Here is a 23,501-nt window from a genome sequence, read left to right on the forward strand (position 1 = left end):
TTAGGTGAGAAAAGTCCCAAGTCTTGTGACCAGTTTAAAGATCCAAACACGTTTGTACGTTTAAGTATGACGACACTGTGATGCTCCAAAGTGGGCTTGGTTTTTCTCCTTCTTTCTACCTCTTTCCCCAATCATGTTTATGTGGACATTTTTCGCAGTTTTTTCGCGACTTTTGTCGCCATGGTTACTCGAAAGTCTTGGATAAGTCACAGCACACCATTCCCGATCAAACCGCACGTTTTGATATAACATGTGCACGGGTTTACTAAAAACTGTGGGAGAAGTTACGCGGCGAAAAATGACGGAAGAGGAAGCAGAATAAACGCAGTATGAACCTGAAATACCTTCTAATTTGACTGTACGTTGATTTAAATGAGGGGAATGTCTAAACACTCACGTCCTCACTAACTCATAATGAGTAAGTGAACATTTCCCATGACGCCCCCTCTCTCTCTCTCTCGCTCCCTCTCTCCCTCTCTCCCCCCCGTCTTGCATGTGAAACACGCCTCCCTTCATATAGTACGAACACGAAGTTGGCTGCTGAGTGTCTTGAGTGTTTCATTTCACAGGTCACAGCACAGAGGGATTTCTTCATAAAAGACAAAGCCGATGTTTAGGATTTAAATTAGGTTTAGGACGAAATCCACAGACTTGGAAACAACAAGAAGAAGAAAGACAGGAGGGAAGAGATACCTGGGATAGTCCTCAGTCTGGATTGGCTCACCTGGTTCCAGAGATGGCTTTATCATCGTTAACCTCAAGGCTGGAAAAAGCTCAGACGCACATGGCTGTGATGATGTGGGTGATGGCTCTCACTGTGCTCCTGCAGGGCTGCTGCCTGTGCAGTCGTGGACAAACTGGCACAGGATGCATGAAGTGGACCGTGGATGGAGAGAACGTTTGCTGTGATGCTTGTTATCCAGGTGAGTTATAAGATCTTTAGACCCAGCAGTATGGGCAGTGTGTGCAGTACAGTTAGAGCAATGATTTATGACTGCCCCTGCCTGGATGACCTGTCTGTGTGTATTGTTGTTGTTATCAATAAAAACAATGAATAAAATAAACGGAAAGGAACATGCGTTATAAATATAATACAAATCAGCTTGTGTTTAATCTTAAACATCTTCAGATGAGCCTGTTTAAAGTATTCATTTCACCATGTTGTACATCTGTGGATATAAATAATATTCCAGTCAATGGTGGTTTCCTGTAACCAATTGTAGTTTCAGTGGTTTTTCAGCTAATACCACAACAAAGAGATAAGACATGGATGATTCAACTGTCACTTCAAATCAATTGGAGTTGTTAAATGTACTTGTATGCAGCACATCAGCATGGTTTTAACACATGCAGGTGTTTTCTTCCAAACCTGTAAAGTCTCCAACACCACTTCTCACACTTGAACTCTCATTTCCTCGCGATTGAGGAACTTTGTTCATCTTTTTGTTAGTGTCATTAAAACAGCTGTTCTCTGTGTTTGCAGGAAACCGCCTCATTAAAGCCTGTGGTCCCAACGCAAAAGATCTCTGCAAGCCCTGCGAGCCCGGGACCTATACAACCAACCATTTGAACAACATCTGTCCCACGTGTACACAATGTGTAGGTACGTTAGCGTATCCCACGAATGTATTTCTCCAGTTATGTGCAATCGGACCATCTTGTAGAGCTCTCCTTTTTATGTCTCGGACTGTTTAGGTGCCCAGGTCCTGGTGAAGGAGTGCACAGCTACAACAGACACCAAGTGTGGCTGTGAAGAAGGACTCACCTGTGGCAACATTGACTGTTCCTTCTGTGTGAGGAAGTGTTACAAGGGCTACGAACCTACAGAGGATCGTAAGTAAAACCGACTCGCTCCACATGACCTTTGCATGTGCACGCACACACACACACTAGATCGGTAAACTGAGTGGGTTTTTCTGCAGGTTCTTGCCGACCGTGTCCAGAAGGAACCTTCAATGACAAAACTAATGAGAAGTGTAAACCCTGGAAAACCAAGTAAGATCTGGCTCTTTTTGCCGTTGTTGCTGTACTGATTTGATAAAAGATAAATACATGGGAAACTTGTCTTTTTCATTTTCTTAAGGTGTCAACACCCAGGTGAACACATTGTGGCCAAGGGAGATGCAACAAAAGACATTCAATGTGCTAACAGTACAGTTAGTCTAGTGCATAATAAACCCCCAACTGGTAAGACTCAAATTATTATATTCTTGTGCTTATTTTCATGTATTTGAAGCCAGTTTTAATTTCTTGCTGTTCTCCATCAGCTACGACAGAACCCTTCTGGCCTTATCTGGTTGTGTTTGTGCTGATCAGCCTGGCACTGGTCGCCTTCAGCATCAGCAGCTTCATTGTGGTCTTGAAAAAACAGAAAAGACAGAAGACAAAAAAGGCGCCCACAGACCTGCCGATCATCAGAACCCCGACAGGTAAATATTTCTCGTCCGTTTCCTGAAAGATTCAAAGAATCTTTGTTTACTCTTGTTCATTTCTTTATTATTCTTATATATTGATCTGATGACTCTTAAGTCACACGGCAAAATGTCTGATTTGTCGTTTTTCTTTTTGTTTTTTTTAGATGATCCTAGACCATTAATAGCAATGGAGTGCAGTTTTCATGAAGCTCAGCAAGAACAAGGCGGCAGCTCAGAGTCAGTGGACTCCAAGGACTCCTCACATCAGCTCATTGCATGAACAAAGAGCAGGCAAGAAAAGCCTCACTGCAACATGTTGTAATGGAACCATGGATAAGACTGTGTCCTCTCTGTGACACTGAGCCTGATGTCTTTTAACAAAAGCCCTTTGTCCTAAGATAATGTTACGGGCAACATTGTTGCTCTGTGATTACGCCAAGATGCAATTTTAGTAAGCAGGAAACATACACATGGGAGGGGAGGGGAATTCTGAAAGGGACCAAAACAAAGTGGGACTCACAAGAGTCTATTCGTCATGTAAATGATGTTGTTCCCCCTATTCAAATGAGCTTTAGAGAAGAGTAGTCTGAAAATAGCAATGGAAGTTTCAAATCATCACAGTTTGACATTAGATAACAATAGCACATTCATTCCCAGAGCAGGCTGGGTACAGAGGTACATCCTGGACAAGGCCGCCAGTCCATCGCAGGGCAAACGTACAGAGATGAACATTCACTCACACGTATGGACAATTAGAGTGGGTGGGGGGGGGGACACAATACTTCTTTTGAACTACTATCAAATGAAGGAAATGAAGGAGTTATTAGCAAGTCTACATAGTTTGAATGAGTGAGAATCCATTCCACACTGTACAGTGCAGTGTGTGTTACTGTACAGCGCAGGTGGGAGTAAAAAAGAGAAAAAAAGAAGAAAAACAAATGAAACCTAATGCTGAGCCCACACATTGTGTCCAAAATAGATTTGTTGTTTTACTCAAGTTCCAGCGTTCAACCAAGTGTTTACTGATCTGTTTCATTTTGTTTCGTTGCAGCAGCAATTTTGTTGTGTGAATGACTTAATTTATCAGGGAGTCTGTTGTAGTTCTTTTTTCTTTTCTTTTTTTTTACATCGTCTATGAATTGTATTTGCTTTGTGTAAAGGTATAATGGCTTTGTTCCATGCTGCTGTCAACACAGCTGCCACACTGAAAACGAGTGACAACGTCCAGTGAATGGAATTCCCTTTTTTGTTGTTGTGTGAAACAAACGCACCAGTATGTCTGCAGTGTGTCGAGTAACAGGGACAAGTTAGGTTAAAGTTCAGCAGCTCTGTTGTCAAGTTCAGACATGTCTCTTGAGCAGAAATGAATTCAGATGTGATTCATCACGCAGTCATTTGGCATTCCTATTAAATGCATCACAGACAGCTGGGAAAGCCTCGTGTTAAACATAACACAATGACTGAAGAAATGAAAATGAGGCTCAGTGGTCATGTGGAAACCCCCCCACTGCCCTGTGTGCTCCCTTTTGCTTTTGCTTGACTTTTGTCACAGTGGAGTGGGCAGCCAGATCAGACCAAGTGGAACTTTTTTTTTTTTCTTGTACAGTACTTATTCTCTGAAGTGTAGCAGGCGTATTTTCTTTTTCATCTGTAATGGAAAATTTGAGTAACTATGTTACGTGTGGGCTCACACTGACAGTGCGAGCCCACACCTATAGTGACGATGTGTATGAGTCACACGTTGGGTCTGGTGGGAGACCACAAAGTTCATGAGTGACTTGTCAACACAGCGAGGAGAAGGAGGAGGAGGAGTAACAGTAGACTGACAGAGGCAATAGAGTTTAATCTTATAAACTGAAGCACTTTTCTTATTTCACCTGTCAAATCATACCCGGACCAGTTGCCGTTTGCCATCGATACTTTTTTATTATGCTGAACACTGGATTATACTGTGCCACATGCATTTGTTTACATGGTAGTTTTATGAAATTTTTTAACAACCAATAAAAAAATAGATATATTTTTTAATTTGTTGGACTTTATTTTTGTAACAGATTAGTTGCATTGATAGTGGTCCACCACGGAAGTGTCATATTTCATTTGTGAAAAAAGAAAAAGGAAGTGAGTAAATCAATCAGGGGTAACATGAATATACAAAATAAACTCAGTAATAAAGGACAACAGAAAAGTCGTGTGTCAAAATTAAATCCTTGTAAAAGGACGATTCCTGTGCATCTGATAAAACCCGCTTCAAACCACTCACTCAAGTGGGTTTATATCATGCATCTCTACGCTCAGTGAGTGAAGCAGGTGTCCTCATGTGACCTACTGTGCGCGTTGAAATCCAGGAACGCGATAAGAAGCAACCGTCTAATAGACTTCAACACAACACACGTCGGTGCCAGGATGTCTGATTCTACATTTCAGATAACCACTGTCGTTTGGTTGTTTTGTAATTTCATTAGTGTTTAAATAGGAAATAAATTCATGTATTGATTGTCGTAGTGCTACTGTAAACATGACGGGAGGAGAACAAACATGGGTATAAATGTCTTGACTGACTCACATCTCTTAGGTTCAGAGGTTATTAGAGGAATGCACCATCTCATTTAGTCAATTGTTTAGCTACGGCTGAATAATAAGCACTTCCTCAAAGAATGCATCTCAGGGTGTCAACCAAATCCAAAAGTCCCTCCAGAAATTACACTACATTCACACTAAACTAAAATTACCACAAGGAAACATTCATTCAATCATTAGACCTTTGTCGCGTCCTTTCAGTTTTCGTTGACAAAATAAACCAAGCACACTTTGCAGAAATACCCGCTGCTCTATGAACACATACGTTTCACACACTTTCGATATTGACATATAAACATACTGAGAATCTAATTAAAGAAACAAATAAAGGGTAAAATTATAAAAAAAAGGTTTAAATTAAACACTCAACACTGAAAATTAAAAAAAAGGAAATACTTCAATAAACCCCGGCTTTCCTGTGAGAATTATAAAGGCTGGAGACCAAAGTGATGTCATTATTCACTTCTGTCAGTTCTTTGTGCCACTGATCTAAAGTGCTAATGGGAGCGAGCAGTAAAACTTTGTTCTGAATAGTAATATTCAACCTCCCGTACTTGTACTCCCAACAGGATACTGTGCTCTCGACATCACTGCTGCTTGCAATTTTCCCGCTTCCCTTTTGGTTTAGTGCTTGCCGGTTTCTCCGTTTGCCGCTTTGTTGGGGGGATGAAAGCAGGCTCTACAACAATGTCATTTGAACCGGAACGTGGCATTGGAGGCGACTGACAGGCTAGACCTGTAACGGGAGAAAACGATTGTGAATATCCGCCCACCTGCATTTAACATTTCAATCCCAAAGGCCACTTGATTCTGTTTTTTTACCGGTTTGTTCCAGTTGGAGGCGCTCTGTGTCTTGTCTCCTGGACTGGAAGGTCGGGTCCAGCTCCTCTGCAATGTTCCTGACGTGCTCGTCTTGTCTGGGAATGCAGCAGACACACGTCAGCATACATTAAAGCATGTCATGTCACCTCTAAATACACTTACTTATCAATTCTGTAGGTACACCTGTTCACACGGCAGGAAGTCGATGCATTTAGATATTGGTCAAGACGACCTGCTGGCGTTTGAACCAAGCACCAGAATGTGTGAATATAAAGCTAATTTAAGTGACTTCAAACATGGCACTGGTGTTGTGATCAGACATGCTGGTCTAAGTATTTAAACATTTGTGGATCTACTGTGATTTTCTTGCACAAACCCTGTCTTAAGTTTTAAGTTTCTCAGAGCAGAATGACCAAACTGATTAGAAATGATCTCTGAACACACAATGCATGAAGAGATGAGCCACTCTGGGCCACTTTATTAGGTGTTCTGTATAAATAATAAAGTGGCTGGTGAGTGTACAAATGAATGCAGAGACAATTACGGTAAAGTAGAGGTGGGACTGGGCGGCTGGTTCTCTGGGCTGCAGTCTTCAGTGTGTGAAGGAAGACCCTCCGAGTCGAGCCTCTCTCGTTGAACCTGAGGATTCAAACTTATTTCCTCAGTTTCTTCAACATGTAGCACAAACGAAAACACAACTCCAGGAACTTGTTCATGCACGACAACTCACCTGTCTCTCTCTTGCAGCTTGACTGTCATGATGAGTGACCATTGCTCTGTGCTCGCGCCATGACGACGGCCCTTCCAGCTCGCGAGATCTCCGCTTTGACTTAATTTCCTGCTTCTGCATAAAATGTGCAATTTCCTAAAGGGAAAACAGAGCACGCACAGATTGTATCATTCCACAGATGAATGCTAAACTTGAGCTACGTGGACGCCCGGCAACATTCATCATCATACCTCATCCTGCGCCACTTGTGCTACTCTGAAATCTCCCTCTGGGTAAGAACTGCGTGGAGATGGTTGGGAGTTCTACGCGAACAAGTTGGTGAATGTCAGAACAAAAGAATGAAGGATGGACTCATTCTTTCAGTGAATAATGAAAATCCTCATAAATCACTCACTCTTCTCAACAGTTTCTCCTCTTCTTCCTGCAGCTTGCGGGCGAGTTCTTCATCTTGTAGGACCTGCTGCAACTCCCCAAGGTCCAGACTGGCCTCACCCGGGTCTAGTTGCAATGATACTCCTGAGGGTGAGGTTTCACAGTATCAGGACATAAAATGGGCAGATCTTGGTACAGTGATGACAAAGAAGGGAGGTAAAATAAAATCAACCATATCGGAATGGTTCATTTCATTTCATCATGTCAGAAAATCAGTGATGAATCATTCAAGTAACAAAAGGCGGAAACACACCGAGACAATCAACTGAATCACACCGATCTGAGGTCGCAGCATGTGAAGACATGCTCCAGAAACTGAAAGAGACTCCTTTTTTTTTTTTATTCGCTCACAAGACCATTCATGTAGATGAAGGTGATAGTCAAAGCACACACTGCAGATTATTTTAGGGATTATTGAATCTAAAGATTTTCCACTTCAGAAAAAGAACCCAAATCACCCCTAAAGTCAGACTACTGTCCCAAGTCAGACGAGGACTAAAGGAAAATGAGAGAAGCAGAAGGTCACAGATGGGAAGCACAGCTTTGGAAGCTTTCCCTCTGCAGATCGGAGTGGGCTGAAGTTCTGGGCATTACCTGCTGACATGTGTCTTGGTCTACCTCTGGTTGAAGACCTGTTGCTACTGAGACTTTGGCTACGCTGCGGGGCTCTTCGAGGAGGCCACTCCACTCTCCTCTCCACATTCTGTGCCTCCACTGAGCTTAACCTTTGTTCTATGGGCTTGTGCCAATGCCCGCGTTCACTTGTTGTGCCCTTGACTCTGTGATGATGTGCATTCCGCTCCCCCTCGTCGCCATTCGTGCATCCGTCATTTCTCCACCTTCGACTGCCCTGCCTTTCTCTGTTTACGACTGAGGAGCCTCTGCTACTAATCTCATAAACCTCTCCATCACGCTCCACATTATCACAGTGCCTGTCTCTGCCTTCTCTGTGATCTCTCCCACTGTTCTCTCGGTATGATGATTCCCTCCTCTTCCTGATATCTCCATGGAAACTGTGCCTGGTGGTGGCAGCTCTCTGGAAGGCTCTCTGATGTGGTTGGGAGTTGCTGTAGGAGACTTCACTCCCATGAAGCGACTGGCTGTCTCTCCTTTGAGATCTTATTTGGAGGGGCGCCCCATCGCCGCCAAACGTCACAGGCACACCCCTCTCCTCCAGGATTTGGCCTAGCATCTCCCACACTTGCTTGCTTTCATCTGAGTGCCTGTTAGAGCGCCTGGTCTCGTCCTGAAAGTGGACACGTTTGTCAGGATTGTCCTTATAGCTACAGGTTCTTACCAAGTCTCTGTTTTTGTGTCTAACTCGATCATGTATCCTGACAGACTCGCTGCGACTACATTGCCTTTCTCTTCCCTTGACCAACCGAGAGTCTCTATCCTGATCTCTACTCCTGTTCCAACCATCACATCCTTCTCTGGCGCTCCTCTCCTGATTGTGATTCGCAAGCCGCCTTATCTCTCTGGCATAATGGTCACTGTCACAATAGTCCTCCTCACATTCTCCGCTCTCGTCCCTCCAGCTCCTGAATGCATTTGGTAAGCTGTTGCGAGAGCACAGACTTCTGTAGCTTCTCCCCTGGGAATGATGTAAAGAGGCCTGCCGCTGAGGAGGCGCTGTGTTGACTCTTCTATTCCATCTCTGGGACCAGACAGAGAGCTGTTCAGAGAAAACTGTGTCCGAGTCCTCTGAATCCTCACTCAAAGGTTCTCTAAACTCATGCCTGATTTGCCTAATGGAATGTGCATGTCCTTGGTTTGACCATGAAGCTGTGCTTCTATGAGCTACTTGTCCCCTGTGGGAGTCAGCAGAAGTCCCATTTGAGTCTGAATGGTTCTGAGAGGTAGAAGATTGCCACCTAGTGGTGAAGGTTGAGCCCTGCTCCCCTTCTTGAAGGCTGCGGAGTGTGTGTTGTTGGGGAGGCGGCAGAGCTGAATCGTCGCCGCTGCCTTAGTTAATGCCAAACATACAAACACAGAAGCAGGGAGGGTTTGTAAGACTGTCAGACAATTTGAAATTCAATGACCAGGGAACATTTAGTATCTAGTAACTGCCTTTCACACATGTAACTGGGTGAAAAATTAGGCATTCCAATGAATATACTGTATGTAACAGAAATAACACACATCATAATTATGTTATATATATATAATAACATGTTAACAGTGATTTGAGGGCTGGGCAATAATTTACAATAGCATTTTCTTAGATATCAATATAACAAAGAGTCAAGATATATAAATATGATGCACTGTGAAATAATAATTCCTAATTTGTAAAACATTTCCCTGATAAATAAGTCTTTGTTGTTCTTCCATAAAGAATTTAAAAACCACAATTCACCTCCTCCTTCTAATATGATCACAATGACGGACAGATTTGAAACTGTTTATCATGATGACATATCGTTCAGCCCTAGCTGATTCTGAACAAATCACATCATAGAGATGATAATATCATGCAACAGCTTCATAAAGACTGTTCTGTTCTTGCTGTTGTAATATCTGTGGAGACTCGAATACAATATGAAGCAGCAGCAAAGCAAGATGATGGCATCTGTGTCCTTCCCTACTTTGACTGACACAAATCGTTAAGCAAGAACCAATATTATGGAGTTAACTGTGTCTTTAATGTGCAAGCAAACACAATTAACAAGCAAAAGTCTAGGATTTGTGATCAGAACCTTTGAATTTACAAATAAACATTTTGAATTTGCAAAGAAAACTTTAGAATTGACAAAGAAAACTTTTAAATTTGCAAAGATAAATAGCTGCAAATAGTCAAAAAGTGATCATAGTTTTGTTTGAAAATATTATTGTTGCATTTAAATCTGTTTGTTTGCACATTAAAGACACAAAATTAACTCGACATTACATCATAACACATATACTTTTTTTCTCTTAAATTATATTGTATTGTGTCTATATAAATGTTGCAACATTAATATAATAGAATAAAATAAAATACACAATAGGATGAAGTAATTTATGTACCTTCACTACTGTCCCCCTTCTGCCCTCTGCTCCTCCCATTGATCCTCTGCTCCTCCTCCTCCTGCAATCGTTTAGCTATTTCCTGTAGAGACATTGTTTCTTTGTACAATCAAACATGACGAGTAATCAAATAGTAATAGGAAACAGCTATGTTTGCAGACAGATGAAAGTGTTTTTTCATGAACAGAAATAAATGACTGATCTGTTTGAGGGAAATAAAACACATTGTGAAATCTCTGCTACAGTTAATCCTAGAATGTATCATGATACCATATTTAAAACATGTTGCAAAAAGCTGCCCACTGAGATCAATCAGGTTGGCGACAGTGTGTAACCACAAGTGAGGCAGACTGTACTTTTGACAGCCAGCAGATGGCAGCATAGTACATCGTGTAAAAAAAAAAAGGAAGAAAGCAAAGTAACCATTTAACAAGAATCAATGCGACTCTCAACATAGAACAAAAAAAAGATGGTCTTTGGGAAACTTTTTAGACTCATTTCTGAGATTTTACCTGCCGTATGCATGTTTTGGTCTTTCTGTTTTCTTCATTCCACTACAAACAAAAACAATGCTCAACTTGTTTACTGTGGAGTTCAATGTTGTTTTTGTTTTATACCTTTTCAACTTCAAATAAAGCAACTTTCAGCCTGAAGTCTGAACTATAAACATGTCATGGGGACTGTCTCTGTTGAAGTAACACCTCGTCACTGGAGAATGCCTGCCTCTTTACCAGGGCTGCTATATTTGTCTGCTCTGTAAAGGAGAGCCACTCCACCACGTCTCTGTGCCACTTTTCTAGTAAAGGCCAGAACTAATGACGCTCTCAACAAATCAGCAAAGTCTCCCGGCGAATAACATGAAATATCTCTCACTGGACTGCTTTTTTTGAAACATAAATCATCACTAAAAGCCAACGCAGCTCCTTTTACTTTGCAATCAGGGGCATGTAAGTCAGCCACTTTGCCAGGATCAGCAGATAATTAGCAGCTTGCCATGGCAGGTCAGGCATGGAGTGCCACAGGGATCTGGCATTTAAAAGTGCACAGCCTGATGCCTTCTGTTCCTTAATTAAAGACACAATCTACAGGGAGGCAAATATTTAATCAACACCTCTGATCAGCAAGTCATTAAGGAAGGTAGACTAATGGGAGTGTTGATCGTTCATCATCAAATTTTGATTCGAGCATCAACACTCGTAAAAAACAAATGAATACTGGAACAGATACATTCACATGTGATGTGTGCTGCATTCCCTGGCATGACTCAAAAGCCACTCGGTAAATGAACCTTTAGCCTTAAATAGAGTGAGTGTAAACTCATTAGTTGGCTTCAAACCCAAGCCTTTTTAATTGTGATGAATTGACGGCACAGCCCCTCTGACTTCACATCTTCCAAAACAAGGAGCTTTTATGAGACAGCCGCCTCTAAAGAGGAAACTGCAGGCTAAAGGAAAATATTGCGCTGGATCAGCCTTGTGACGCACAGCACCAGCTGGGGAGATGCACATGCTCAACTCCACTTTGGAACAGTCAGATGATTTTCTTCTTTTTTCTGTAATGCAACCAATGTGAAGAAATGCCAGTGTGAGCTGTAAAAAAAATGCACAGCACCATAAAAATGCCATTTTGGTGGAGGTTGGGCTTCTGTGTGAACACTGGAACAACGAGGGAGAGGTGATTGATGAGAACCATCTGGACTCCCTGTTGTGTTTGGGTTGCAGGACGAATTGTTTTTGTATGTGTTCACAAAGTTTCGAAACGATCCAGTGTTATAGCTAGAAATAGGACAACTTCAGCAACTGTCACAGCATTATATTTGTTGATATTTACTTATTTTGGACACAAGAAAATAACTGAGGTCTGAGAATTTCGTGACGAAATAAAACTAGGTTTCACTTCTCCCTTAAATCAAACTTGTAGTCATTGGGATAATACTTACTTCTCCTGCACTTGTACTTGACAGGTCACTCCACACGTGTTGATAATGCACATCCACTGACGACTAAATGTGCACACACGAGTGTTGATGTTTGCATCTGCCCATCACAGAAATTGCTCGAGCCATCATTCAGATGAGCATGTGACAGACTGCATCTCTGTTCAACAGCTGACTTTGCTCGTACGGTTGTTCTCTTGCGGCACAGAGGAGACATCAGAGGCTCAGAGCAGCACTTTGCTGCTTCCACCATTCATTATGGACTTAGTTATTCTTAACTAGAGAGCAGAGTGGACCATATGATACTCCCTCACTTGCTGTTCACTGGCAAATAATTGAGTGATATACAAATGTCTTGCATGCCATGTTAGTCCACAGCTCACCGTGCTGAAAGCACTTAACTTTACAAAGCAAAGGCTGGTGCTATTTTAAGTTTTTTTTTTACCCCTATAGATTATGTCCAGTTTAGTCTGCACACATTTCTCTGTAGTTATTAATTTAAACGTTTACTTACTAAGTATAAATAAAATAAAATAAAATCTGTGTTTTGGTTACAAACTGTTACCACTGGTGAAGGAACTGAAAAAAGTTCAACTGTAAGCAACTGTTAATAGTGCTAGAGTCTCCCTAATTATAATGACAGCATTCTGCTTAATGAAGTTTATACAGTGTCTTGCTCTGCTCCAGTTACTGACAACAACACGACAGAGGATTTGTTTCTCTTCCAGGATATTTTGTATTTCCAAACTTTCATTTCAACTCTAATTGCTTGGGACAACTATCGTTTTTTCTGCTAGTGGATCCCACTTTTAGATGGATTGTAGCTACATTTTGTGTTGTTAAGGGGGGATTTTACGTTTATAATTTATGCACTGATTAATGCATTCACTGTGAAACTGGACAATCTCTGATAGTATGGTGTACAAATGGTTCAGATGAAACATGTGGCCATGGCCATATCATTGAGTTCCCATATAAATGTGCTGTAATTGTTCCAACGTAACCATTTCACTTGGAAATGGCTGGCCTATCTATTTACAATTATAATATATGGTAGAGCAATGGCAGTAAATCTTTAGTAAAAGTAATAGTTTGACAGTTATATAATAACTGTCAAACTATTTATATTGGGAGGTGGGTGGCAATGGTCTGTCATCTTTAAAAAGTGAGTGCTTACATAAAACTTTGAGCATCACTTCATTGACATAATAAAGTGAATGTCTGAACATTTCTATTACCGTCTCAATTTTTGCTCACCTCATCATCCATCTCTCGTCTGCGGGCCTCCTCAGCACAACGCTGGATCTCATCCTGAATGACGCGAGCAAACTCCAAGTCTTGCTCCTCTCTACAGGTGAGTCATGGAGGGAAGAAGAAAAAAAAAAAGTCTTATTACAATTCTGAATCAACCAACCACCAATAACGGCAATCATAAATGTTTACAGCACACATTTAAGTATTTAGTCACTGTATTTTACAACTTTAACACTATAAATCCACATAGCCAGTGCTTATCTGGTATTTCTTCATGAGACATTGACATAGTATGGGGTTAAAGTCTGTTTGCCGTCGAAGGATTCAAAGGACACTAAAACCCAGTTGATATTTTAATTGTGTGAGTGTGTTTGAATCAGGGAGGGCATGGAGTGATGTCTGGAGAGCAGCGGTCACCTACAGCTGTCTGGAAGTCTGTCGGACGACGGCAGTTTGTTGTGCCCACTGCTCCTCCTCCTCATCCTGCAGCCTCTTAGCCACACGGATGTCATTCTGTACCAGCTGGTTCTTCTGGACGTTGCTGGTGTAGTGTTGCTCAACTGTGAAGGGCAGAGGATATGCGATATTTAACAAGTGGCATGATTTGGATTACAGTAATTAACAATTATTATCTTACCTCTAGTCTAAATCTGGAGAAATCGTACGTATTCGTGAGTGCTGTGTTGTTTACTTAAACCATAGCTTGTGTGCCAGACCCGAGAGTCATTTTTAAGGAATCCTAAAAACAGACTCTAAATTATATGTCACAGTTAAAACCTAAAACATGTTTAACCCAACATCACTACCTTAGGTTTTCAAGTCTGCCTTGGTAACCCATGAAAATAAAATACATGTTTAATTGCCGTTTTACTCTTTTACAAAACAACTAAAGGTGAAGCCTCCTGAAGGTGAATTACTCCAGGATGGTAGTTTGACACTGTACTTACTCTCCTGCTCCTGCAGGTTGTGTGCCAACACTCCATCCTCCAGAACTGCGAAACACTGGCACACTGAAACAAAAGAGGACAAAAGCAAGTATAGTTATACACAAAAAGCAACTGTTTCCTTTTTAAAACAGCAGATTAATTTCCATGTTCTCCTCGTGATCCGCTAGATTAAAAATGCAGATGCAGACACATATGATTTTTAATCATTTAAATTCAGATGCAGGGGAATGAGGTTTTGTTTTGTATGAGGTTATATACATTATTTTGGCAGGTTTTCTTTTTTCCCCTCCATTTAAAAAAAGATTTAGTCATAACAAGTGAAATAAACCTTTACTAAAAAAACAAAACACTTATCTCTCTCTCCAATCCGCAGTTTGTGTCTACACTGCATATTTTAAATAAAATAGGGCACAAATGAAATACATTAAAACATAATATTAAATAAATGAAACTTTGTCAAATAAAATATGATTTAGCAGTATTTATCAAGTTTCCGGAAAAAAAAATGTGACAGATTAGCTCTCCCTCTTGATTGAAATTAATTAAATTCAGCAGCTGCAACAGTTTCATCTGATTTTGACAAAAACAATAATTAGATTATGTTTGTATGAATGTATGCGTGTGCGCATGTGTGTTACTGTTTATTAAAGGTAAGTTTAATTTATTGGTGAAGTCACATTTATCAGCTGAATATCTCTCATCTCACCCAAGTGTCACTTCCAAGTGTGTTGGAGAAGCTATGAATTGAGTTTGTCCTTTGTGGGCTACTGTAAAAACACTGTGGAAAACACCTCCAAAGAGCTGACCAGCTCCTAATATCAATATCAAATCAATCGTCTACTGCTTTATCCTCCAAATTCAGTCTAAATTGTAAACACTGAAACTTTAAAAGCTTGAGTCCGATACACATTTTCTCTTTTACATCTATGCTCGTATAGTTCTTGTTTGTTTGTTTGCTGTCTGTTATTCTGTTTTTATATTTAATGTACTTTACAGATGTTGCTTTTAATAACATCAGGTGACTGTACAATCTTCACTATGACTACAAATTAAGATGCAAAGTTTAAGAAGCAACCTCCTGCAGTCATTTCCAACGCAGTGTATGTAGGTTGTTGTAAATCCAGGAGGCTTTGAAAAGTCACATCAAGTCATTCAATCCTCACTCTGCCATGATCCCCTACTCTGACCACCTGCTCTACATGGTTATAAAACCTAATGGTTAAATGTCATTAAAACTCACAGGGGCCTTGCTTTGTCAGAAAGCCTAATAAAGTCAAGGGACACCGTAAAAATCACAAGGACATATTATACAGAAAATGTGTTTCCATAAAATGATAGAGTGTAAAGTGAGTGATGTTTTGCCTTACTCTCATCTGAACAGTGGCTCTAAGAGCTTCAGCATATATAGACTGTTGCTATCAGTAAACATTCCAAGTGTTTACAGTAGTCTTTAAGGAGTCACCACTGCTAACGCCGCCCTGTGTGTGTTTAAGTATGTGAAAAGTTACTCCAGAGAGCACAAACACAGACTGCTTTCTCCACTTCCTTAATTCCTGTGATTATGAACAAGACAAAACTACCTCTCTGTCTCAAAGGGAATCCAGGATTACGATCTTTGCCTACAATGCTGTTTTTAAATGCCAGGAGAAGGAAAGAGGACAGCCAGCGTTTGAGCAGAGATTTAAGTCACTTGCAGGGAGAAAACACCTCCAGATTCTGGTCAAATTAAAAACACCTGTCCTGTTAATCCCCTCGACTGAGCCTATCAGCAGACGGTGGATGCAACAGTTTTGTTTACACCCACGCGGATAATGCTTAGGGATACTTGAGTATCCAATTTTATGGGCCTGACACACATAAATGCCATGTTATTTTTAATGGCCAGCGTAAGCTCTTAAACTAGCTCTTACTGCCAAAACACATTACCCCATTTCCAGTGCTTTAACGTAAGCACAGTATAGTAGTCAAGTATATTAAACTAGAAAAAGTGGATTTTATACACATACAAATATATATGTATGAATGCTAATTCATCCCAATCCAACTCTCCTGCCTCGAAGTTAACTTTTATGATGCCAATGATGTTAAAGGTTTTCTAAGAGGCTTAAAGCCAGCTGTAGCACTGTGGGCATGTTTAATTGGGTGTTATACAGGGCAGCTTTGTGTTTCCATGTGCTCGCCCAAGTACAGCGCGTGTAGGATAAACACTATTTGATAAACACAAAATGTGTGTCAAAACAACTTTATGATGAAATTCTCCAGCGCTGCAGGAATTCAGTGGACCCCACAATTACTGCTCTTCAGATGAGAGAGTGTGTCATGTCATAAACGATTCAGAACTGTCCAGTCTAAACCTATAACTTGATACAACTGTTATTTATCTGCTCTCTCGCCTCCCTCTTTCCCCGTCTCTCCCCGAGCTCTCCTCTGTCCCCCATTTTTCCTGTCACAACAACCGGTCTAGGCAGATGGCTGCACATCTTCCAGTTTTGTTTCTCCACTGATGCCTAGTGCTTGCTCATTGTGGGAACTGTTGGGTTTCTCTTCTCTCTATAATATTATATCTACAGTGCCCTGAGATAATCTAGGTTGTGATTAGGCGTTTTTTTTTACAAACAAAACTGTTTTGTTTGTTGACAGACTGCCGACATCACACCAAATCTTGTTGATTTTAACGCATTCTTTGAAGACATTGTCGTAACAATTATTGTTTATACTGGAATCTCAATAGCTGTCAAAAAAATGCAAAGTTTTAGAATCGGAGATGAGCAAAGCTTAAGTTTACTTACTGGCTGGAGATGCACTGTGGGTGGTGTCACGGATGATGGGAAATAAACGGGAAGCCGTGAGATTCATTGCAAAAACGGAAGCACTAAGTTCACAGTCGACAGTACAGTGGTGACCATATGTGCGACAACGTGAAGCATTCGAAATATCGTCCAGACTCATCTGTGCTTCAGATAAAGTCTCCAAAATCACACACACTGACTTCACATTCCTTGATTCCTTGATCTTATCACTTGTGTCACTTCCATGCTCTAACTCATCCTCTCTAACTTGCTGACTAACAACTATACAAATGCAATGTTAAACTTCACTCTTTGTCCCATTCTGTGAACAAGGCAGTGAAGAAAAAACAAACACTATAAACTACTTATTTCTCCAAATGCCCCCAAAAGAAGAAAAATGTTCAGAATAAAAATAAATATCTTGGTACATTTTGGTGTCAACAGTCAAAGTTCGTGGGAATCATCTTGACAGCAGCAAGCCACCAAAAGGTTGTGTTTACGCCATAAATGACCCCAGAGGTCTACGGTCAGAGTTAAACCACACCAGGACAGACATGCAGCATTACCACTTACACCTGTCGCAGAGCTTAAGAGACTATCCGCTAAAAGGATCTCCAAACTGCCCTTATGTGTCCAGTCTGTCAATGAGGAAGGGTCAAGTCAAATGCTTGGTTTCAATCCAAAAGGACCAATTGACAGCTGAGTATACTCTGAAGAGTGATTGAATGAAGAAGTGAAAATGGAGGAAAATGTGTGTGTGTGTGTGTGTGTGTGTGTGTGTGTGCTTGTGGGTGTGTCTGCATTGTGGGTAAACTCGTTTCTCCAAAGTCTACGGTCATGTTACATTTCTCGGGGAGGAGACTGTGTTATTTTGACTGCTGAACAGGTTTAGAGAGTTAGGGTGTGAGGCATTCAGGGCCAACAGTAGAAACATATGTGGAGTGTGAGAGTCTTCATAATCTTATGGAAAACCCGAGTGTAATCTCCTTAATATGGACAACAAAAACCACCTGGGTCGGTTTCCTAAGAGGATATAGTAAATCAAAGATCCAACACATGCACAACAGAAATTGGATTTGGCATCGGGAAAGCAAGACGCTCAAGGCTTAAAACTGTCAGAAAAAGAAAAAAAAACAACACCAAACAGAGAAGTCAAAACATTAGTAACCACCCACTCCCACTATGTATAGCACAGCATGTTTTCTAGCTGTGCACTCAGTCTCACTACCCACTCTGCAGTGAGACTGGGTGAGGGGATGTTACAGAGCAGGAAACCATGACCTGCATGACCTGCATGACCTCAAAGCCTAAACATTTTCAAATCCTCCTCTCCTTTACAAAAGTCCCTCATTATTTATGTTACATAAAGAAATGTGCCTGAATATTATTTTACTCTCTGGTGAGCCAACTTTTTATGCAGTAGAACAAATAACAAATACAACTGTTTTAATTTTTCAGTTGCTTAATATTGCATAACTTTCTCCCAAGCCTTTGACTTAAGATTGATCAGATAACACATGCATAAAATAAAGCTGTGATTCATTTATCTCATGGAAATGGCTGGTTGATCTATTCAGAATAATACTAGATAATATAAAAATGGCAGGACAAAGTCAGAACTGTTATGTTGTGCACAAACTGGCCCACGTTACAATTTATACTGTGAATTGGATCACGAAAGTTTACATCTTTAAAAAGTGGGTCCCTTAAAAAAAAACACAGTAAAGAAGCAGCCGATCAAACGACAGCAGACTTCTCTCTTGCGTCTTCACACCAACTTGGATAAGTGCCTCCCAAACAAAGAAACAGGCAAAAGAAGAAAATGACATGGTTCTATTTTCAGCCAATTTTCCCCACCGACCGCCCACACTGTCTTTCTCCCACTCTCCTCCTCCCTGGCCTGTTCTGCTCTCCTGCTTTCTGTTTGCTTTTTATACACATTTTCACCATAAACCATCTCGTCCATCCGGCAGCTTTCTGTGTTGTGATGGAAACTAGATGGACTGAGCCGGACAACTCATGAACCAGACTATGTTGTCATGGAGAACAAAGAGAGGTGAGGGGTAATGGGAGTCTAGGTCAGTTGGTGAGTGTGAGCTCAGGAACGAGGGGACGGGGGGGGGAGACGGGGGAAATTCCTCTGGGAGCTGCATTCCCTCGGAACATCAATCTATTACAGGAGCAACCAGAGCAGGGACAAAACAGGAACTGATAAGAGGGGCAGTGAAAACAAAGAAAGTTGGCTTGGCACAGAGTCTCGGATAAGGAGGAACGTGAAGGAGATTGGAGGCTGCAGCTTGTGGGGGAAATTGAAATATAAACACCCACGGCAGCACATTAGTTAAATAACCACAGTGCAACACGGAGTCTATCTGGTGAGAGGAGGATGATGTGTAGAAAAACATTTCAATGACTGAGACATCTGTTTTAATTTTACACGCTTTTACACTCTTGTCAATGAGCAATTTATTTCTGCCGTTACTGTCTTTGTGCACCGGGCCCTGCTCGATAAAGAAAAACAAAAAGCTCCACAGTGTGCCCTTTGTGTGTGGAAACAAGAGTGAAGGGTTGAATTATCTCCCTTGATAAAAAAGACACGGAGACCTATTTCTATCCTATTCATTAGCATAGACGTGCTGAGGACTGAGTGAAACGGGCTACAGCCGGGCTGCTGACACATTCTCTACTAGAGGTCGGCCGTCTCTCCAATCTGCATTTTGTGTCTGCATGACAGTGCACTTATTTAGTTTAAATAAAAAAATAATCTATCATTGAAGCAGGTCTTAAAAACTTTAGGATGTAAGAAGTTAACTTTGGTGCAATGAGCTGCACTTAAAGGGTGGTTTCACCCAATTTTTGCACACTTGGTTTAATCTAGAATAAACTTAAAGTCAATATGATGCTGCTGCGTTTGTTTAATTCACATTCTATTACAGATTCAGATTACATTTGACAAGATTTCTTTATATTTATTTTCATATCTTTTACTCATAAAACTCTCTAAAACCTTTTGTCAATTTTATCCTCTGTTGTTGTGGGAATGAGACACGTATCTCAGATGCTGTCTGATGACTAAATAACACATTTATCTCTGGAAATTTTTGGGGTGAAAGTGGCCCTTTAAGTTCGCAAGTAATACAAACTGGCCTGATGAATGGATTCATCTCTATATGAATGTTTTCATGGTTATGTTCAGGTTTAAAATGATTTGCTTCCTTTTATATATAAAAAATAGAGACATTATTGAAGCAGCACATCGTGTTTCCAAAAATGTAAAACAAAATTCTCACTAGCAGTTTTACTCCACTCAACAACTCCATCCTCCTCTGTATCCAAAATGTGACATTTAATTGTCATAATATTAACCATCAGTAGAAAAGAGGTCTAGGTCTGCATGACACTGCCAAAAGATCATGATAAAAAACATTTTTGCTGTTTCACAAATGAAAAAAAGGTTAAATCTCCCCCATGTTTGCTTCAGTAGCCGTGATCATCTGTCCTCCCTGTGGAGCGACGAAACATAAAACAGTGTTTTCCCCGCTGGCCTGACCATGAAGCGTGGCACATACTTCCTGCACACTATGGGAGGGAAGCATGGTTTAAATCTCCAGACGCAGGAGCAAGACAATGACTGACTGGCATTCTTGGGTTCTTACCTTCTCGGACACGTGGAAGGTTGGACTGGTCAATCTCCAGCTCTGCCATCATTGTCCCGGTGCTGTCACTGCTTCATGGTGAAACACAAGACCACTGAAACCACAGAGAGGGATTTGAAGAAGTCAGTTATACACAAGAGAAACTGGAATTGAAATTGAAATGTATTTTCATTTTTATTTTATTGCTGCACAGTTGCACAGTGGGGCTTGTTGTAAAGTCATTTCACTGGGGGTGTACTTGTACATCCACATGTGACAAATAAAACACTTGAATACTGAAGTGTTTTCCAAATACAAGTTTTTATTCATGAAATTAGGATATTTCTGAGCAGTTCATGAGTTATTTTAATGCAAATTGACAGGTCCTTCTTATTCAGCTTGTCTCATCTGTCAATCTTCATCTTCCTAAAAAGACCCTTTTCCACAGCAACTTTTCTCATTTTTATAGGGTTTTAAAAAACCTTGGCAGACTTCCACCTAAATTACCAGGGGGAAACTTTCCCCAGTTAAGAGGTACTTACTTGCGACTCAGGATTTGTAGAGTGTCTCACTTGTGTAGGGAGGTTCTTATCAGGATTTAAAAGTCAACTTAAGGCTGATGCATTAAAAAGCATCTAAAAATCATGTATTATTAAGTATTATTGTTGTCTAAATAAATGTGTACACACAGGGCCGGGCCTAGCCATTTAGGTGTCCTTGGCAAGATTGTAATTTGGTGCCCCACCACTATTGCACTCTCATAGTACCGCAAAGACGCATACATTCTTATTTTTGATCATTTGAAATTACAAACAAAGCACATTTTAACTTATAGTAAGCATACTATAATTACCTGTGTAATTCTATGAAATTGAATGTTCAGTTGAAGTGGACTTTCTGCAAAATAAAATCTAATCTAATCCTAAGAGACATTCAGGGACACAAGTGACACGAACTCCATAGACTAACACACTCACAGTTAGCATGAGCATTGTTGTGTTCTGTGTAAGAGCTTAGAGTTAAATAAGCACTAATCCTATATTTAATCTATACATATTATTAAAAACACTGTTTCACAATAACCTACCTGTTCCCAGCTCGGTGTCCACACACACACACCGAGTTTGTGTTGTTGTGACTAATCAACAAGTCGCGAACACGAGTGTCAACTTTTGTTGTCGTGTTCTCACTCTCACTCCTCTTTTTTTGTCCCCTCCTCTGTCTTCTTTTATCTGTGTCTCTATCACAAATAATCCAACAAATGCCGCACACTTGGCTTGAGCGTTCATTTAACAGTGCGAAAGCGAAAATGTTCTCAATGAAACCGAGCTCCGTCGACCTGAGAGGGGAAGCCACAGCGGACAAACTTCGCCCACCACCACCACCTCCTCCGCCGCTGCTGCTTCTTCTTCTCTCCGCTCCTGTTCTGGTTCTGCGACGGCAGGGGGCGGTTGGCGGCTGATGCGTTCACAGACACTAACAGAAGCTCGGAAAAGATCCGCGTCGAAGCCAGAACAGCCTGAAAGTTTGTGTTTGAATTACACCTCATTCATTAAAAAAAAAAAAAAGATTTCACTGTCGACAATCAATACATAATAACCTGAAACCATTATTGTGATAATTTGATTGATATTTAACTGATTTTATTGTTTTATTATACTTTTTATGTTGTCTGATTTCAATGTGCTTTTTCTTTTCTGTTTTCAAAAGGGCTGACTAATGATGCCATTTTCTAAGGAAACAAACATTTGTGCTCAAAGACATAATTCTCCAACTGTGTTATAAAATATTGTTCTCCCTAAAAGAAGAAATAAACAGCCTAAACAGCCTTTTGCAGCCTTTTTTATTTCCATTTTCCTGTATTGTAGTGTGTGATGTTTTTTGTGCGTTTTTATGTAACATTTGTACGTATGAAAAATGTTGAACAAGTAAAAGTTAGTTTATTAATCACATTTTTAGATGTAGATGGTTTTTAGAATTGCTGTTACGACACCCTCACTTAGTTGCCGCCATTTCCTTGTAGACCACAGATTGTATGAAAAAAAGGAAGTTGTCCATTTTCTCAAACATGAAGCATGCGGGATATAGGGTTTTTGGATTGTATTGGATTTTTATCTGTCCAATAGAAAAAGAAGAAGCAGAAGAAACAGCAAACATTGTCTGTTACCTTCAACAAGTAACACACCTCCATAGGCTATATTTTTTAAAAATAATCTTCCCATGTATAATTTCAACTAATTTAAACTTTATTCTGTTCTTTTGCACATAAAATAAAAAGAAAAAACATTTTTTTTATTTTAAACACATGTACAACATTTACAATGACAACACATTTACATCTCTTTGCATGTTTGAAAATGAGTAGGCAGAAGTATAAAGAATAAAAAACACTGATATTGTAGTGGAAAATACTAAAAGAAACAAAAAAAAAACATAAGGGCTCGTCACATGGCCCTCCCAATAGGCACATCATTTAAACACGAAAGTAAATCCAAACAAAATGTAAACTGAGTTGCCTTTTGTCCAACTGTTTGTGAAGGCAGCACCTCACCAGCCAAAGTGTTCAAAACATGATAAGTGAAATTTCCAAACTTAAATGAAGCATCATTGTGGGGGGAATAAGAACATCAGTTCTGGAACTCCTTTGTTAATCATGTGCCAAGTTCATATTGGAAGGAGGTTTTTATTTTTTATTATTATTTTTTAATTATTTCTGAGTCATATTCAGCTTTGTAAACCCTCATTGTCAGTGACCATGAGACTCTGCTGCCTTTTGGTTTTCATGGCTGCAGGTTTAAGTGGCACAGAGATGTTTTGAAGCCCGATGTGATGAGATGATGAGGGAGAAACAACAGTCATTTATTTTGTCTGTAGTGTTGCCCCCTGCTGGCTGTCATTACTATCACAGTGATGTCAGTGAGTTACAAACCTGAAAGGTCACACAGGTGAGAGA

The 23,501-nt window shown here is 40.4% G+C and overlaps 2 protein-coding genes across 4 annotated transcripts; one reads left to right on the forward strand and one right to left on the reverse strand.

Moving 5' to 3' along the window:
* Positions 1-509: 509 nt before the first annotated feature.
* On the forward strand, positions 510-3,158 carry tnfrsf9a (tumor necrosis factor receptor superfamily, member 9a). The gene is made up of 7 exons (XM_044037887.1): positions 510-923; positions 1,484-1,603; positions 1,696-1,833; positions 1,923-1,995; positions 2,084-2,187; positions 2,268-2,429; positions 2,579-3,158. The coding sequence occupies exons 1-7, from the start codon at positions 737-739 to the stop codon at positions 2,692-2,694; spliced, it is 900 nt and encodes a 299-aa protein (XP_043893822.1). The 5' UTR covers positions 510-736; the 3' UTR covers positions 2,695-3,158.
* A 1,162-nt stretch (positions 3,159-4,320) lies between these two features.
* On the reverse strand, positions 4,321-21,973 carry ccdc187 (coiled-coil domain containing 187). Of its 3 annotated transcripts, XM_044037889.1 has the most exons (13): positions 21,636-21,973; positions 20,570-20,663; positions 14,125-14,187; positions 13,599-13,737; positions 13,181-13,271; positions 9,988-10,069; positions 7,573-8,943; positions 6,941-7,062; positions 6,777-6,848; positions 6,547-6,681; positions 6,361-6,455; positions 5,817-5,911; positions 4,321-5,730 (listed from the first exon to the last, which is right to left on the reverse strand). In XM_044037889.1, the coding sequence occupies exons 2-13, from the start codon at positions 20,619-20,621 to the stop codon at positions 5,582-5,584; spliced, it is 2,466 nt and encodes an 821-aa protein (XP_043893824.1). In that variant the 5' UTR covers positions 20,622-20,663; positions 21,636-21,973; the 3' UTR covers positions 4,321-5,581. The 3 variants fall into 3 exon arrangements, with proteins under 3 accessions (XP_043893824.1, XP_043893823.1, XP_043893825.1); XM_044037888.1 differs by lacking the exons at positions 20,570-20,663; positions 21,636-21,973 and adding an exon at positions 16,914-17,634; XM_044037890.1 differs by lacking the exons at positions 7,573-8,943; positions 20,570-20,663; positions 21,636-21,973 and adding an exon at positions 16,914-17,628.
* Between the last annotated feature and the right edge of the window lie 1,528 nt (positions 21,974-23,501).

Source organism: Solea senegalensis, linkage group LG11, assembly GCF_019176455.1.
Source record: "Solea senegalensis isolate Sse05_10M linkage group LG11, IFAPA_SoseM_1, whole genome shotgun sequence".
Taxonomy (NCBI): Eukaryota; Metazoa; Chordata; class Actinopteri; order Pleuronectiformes; family Soleidae; genus Solea; species Solea senegalensis.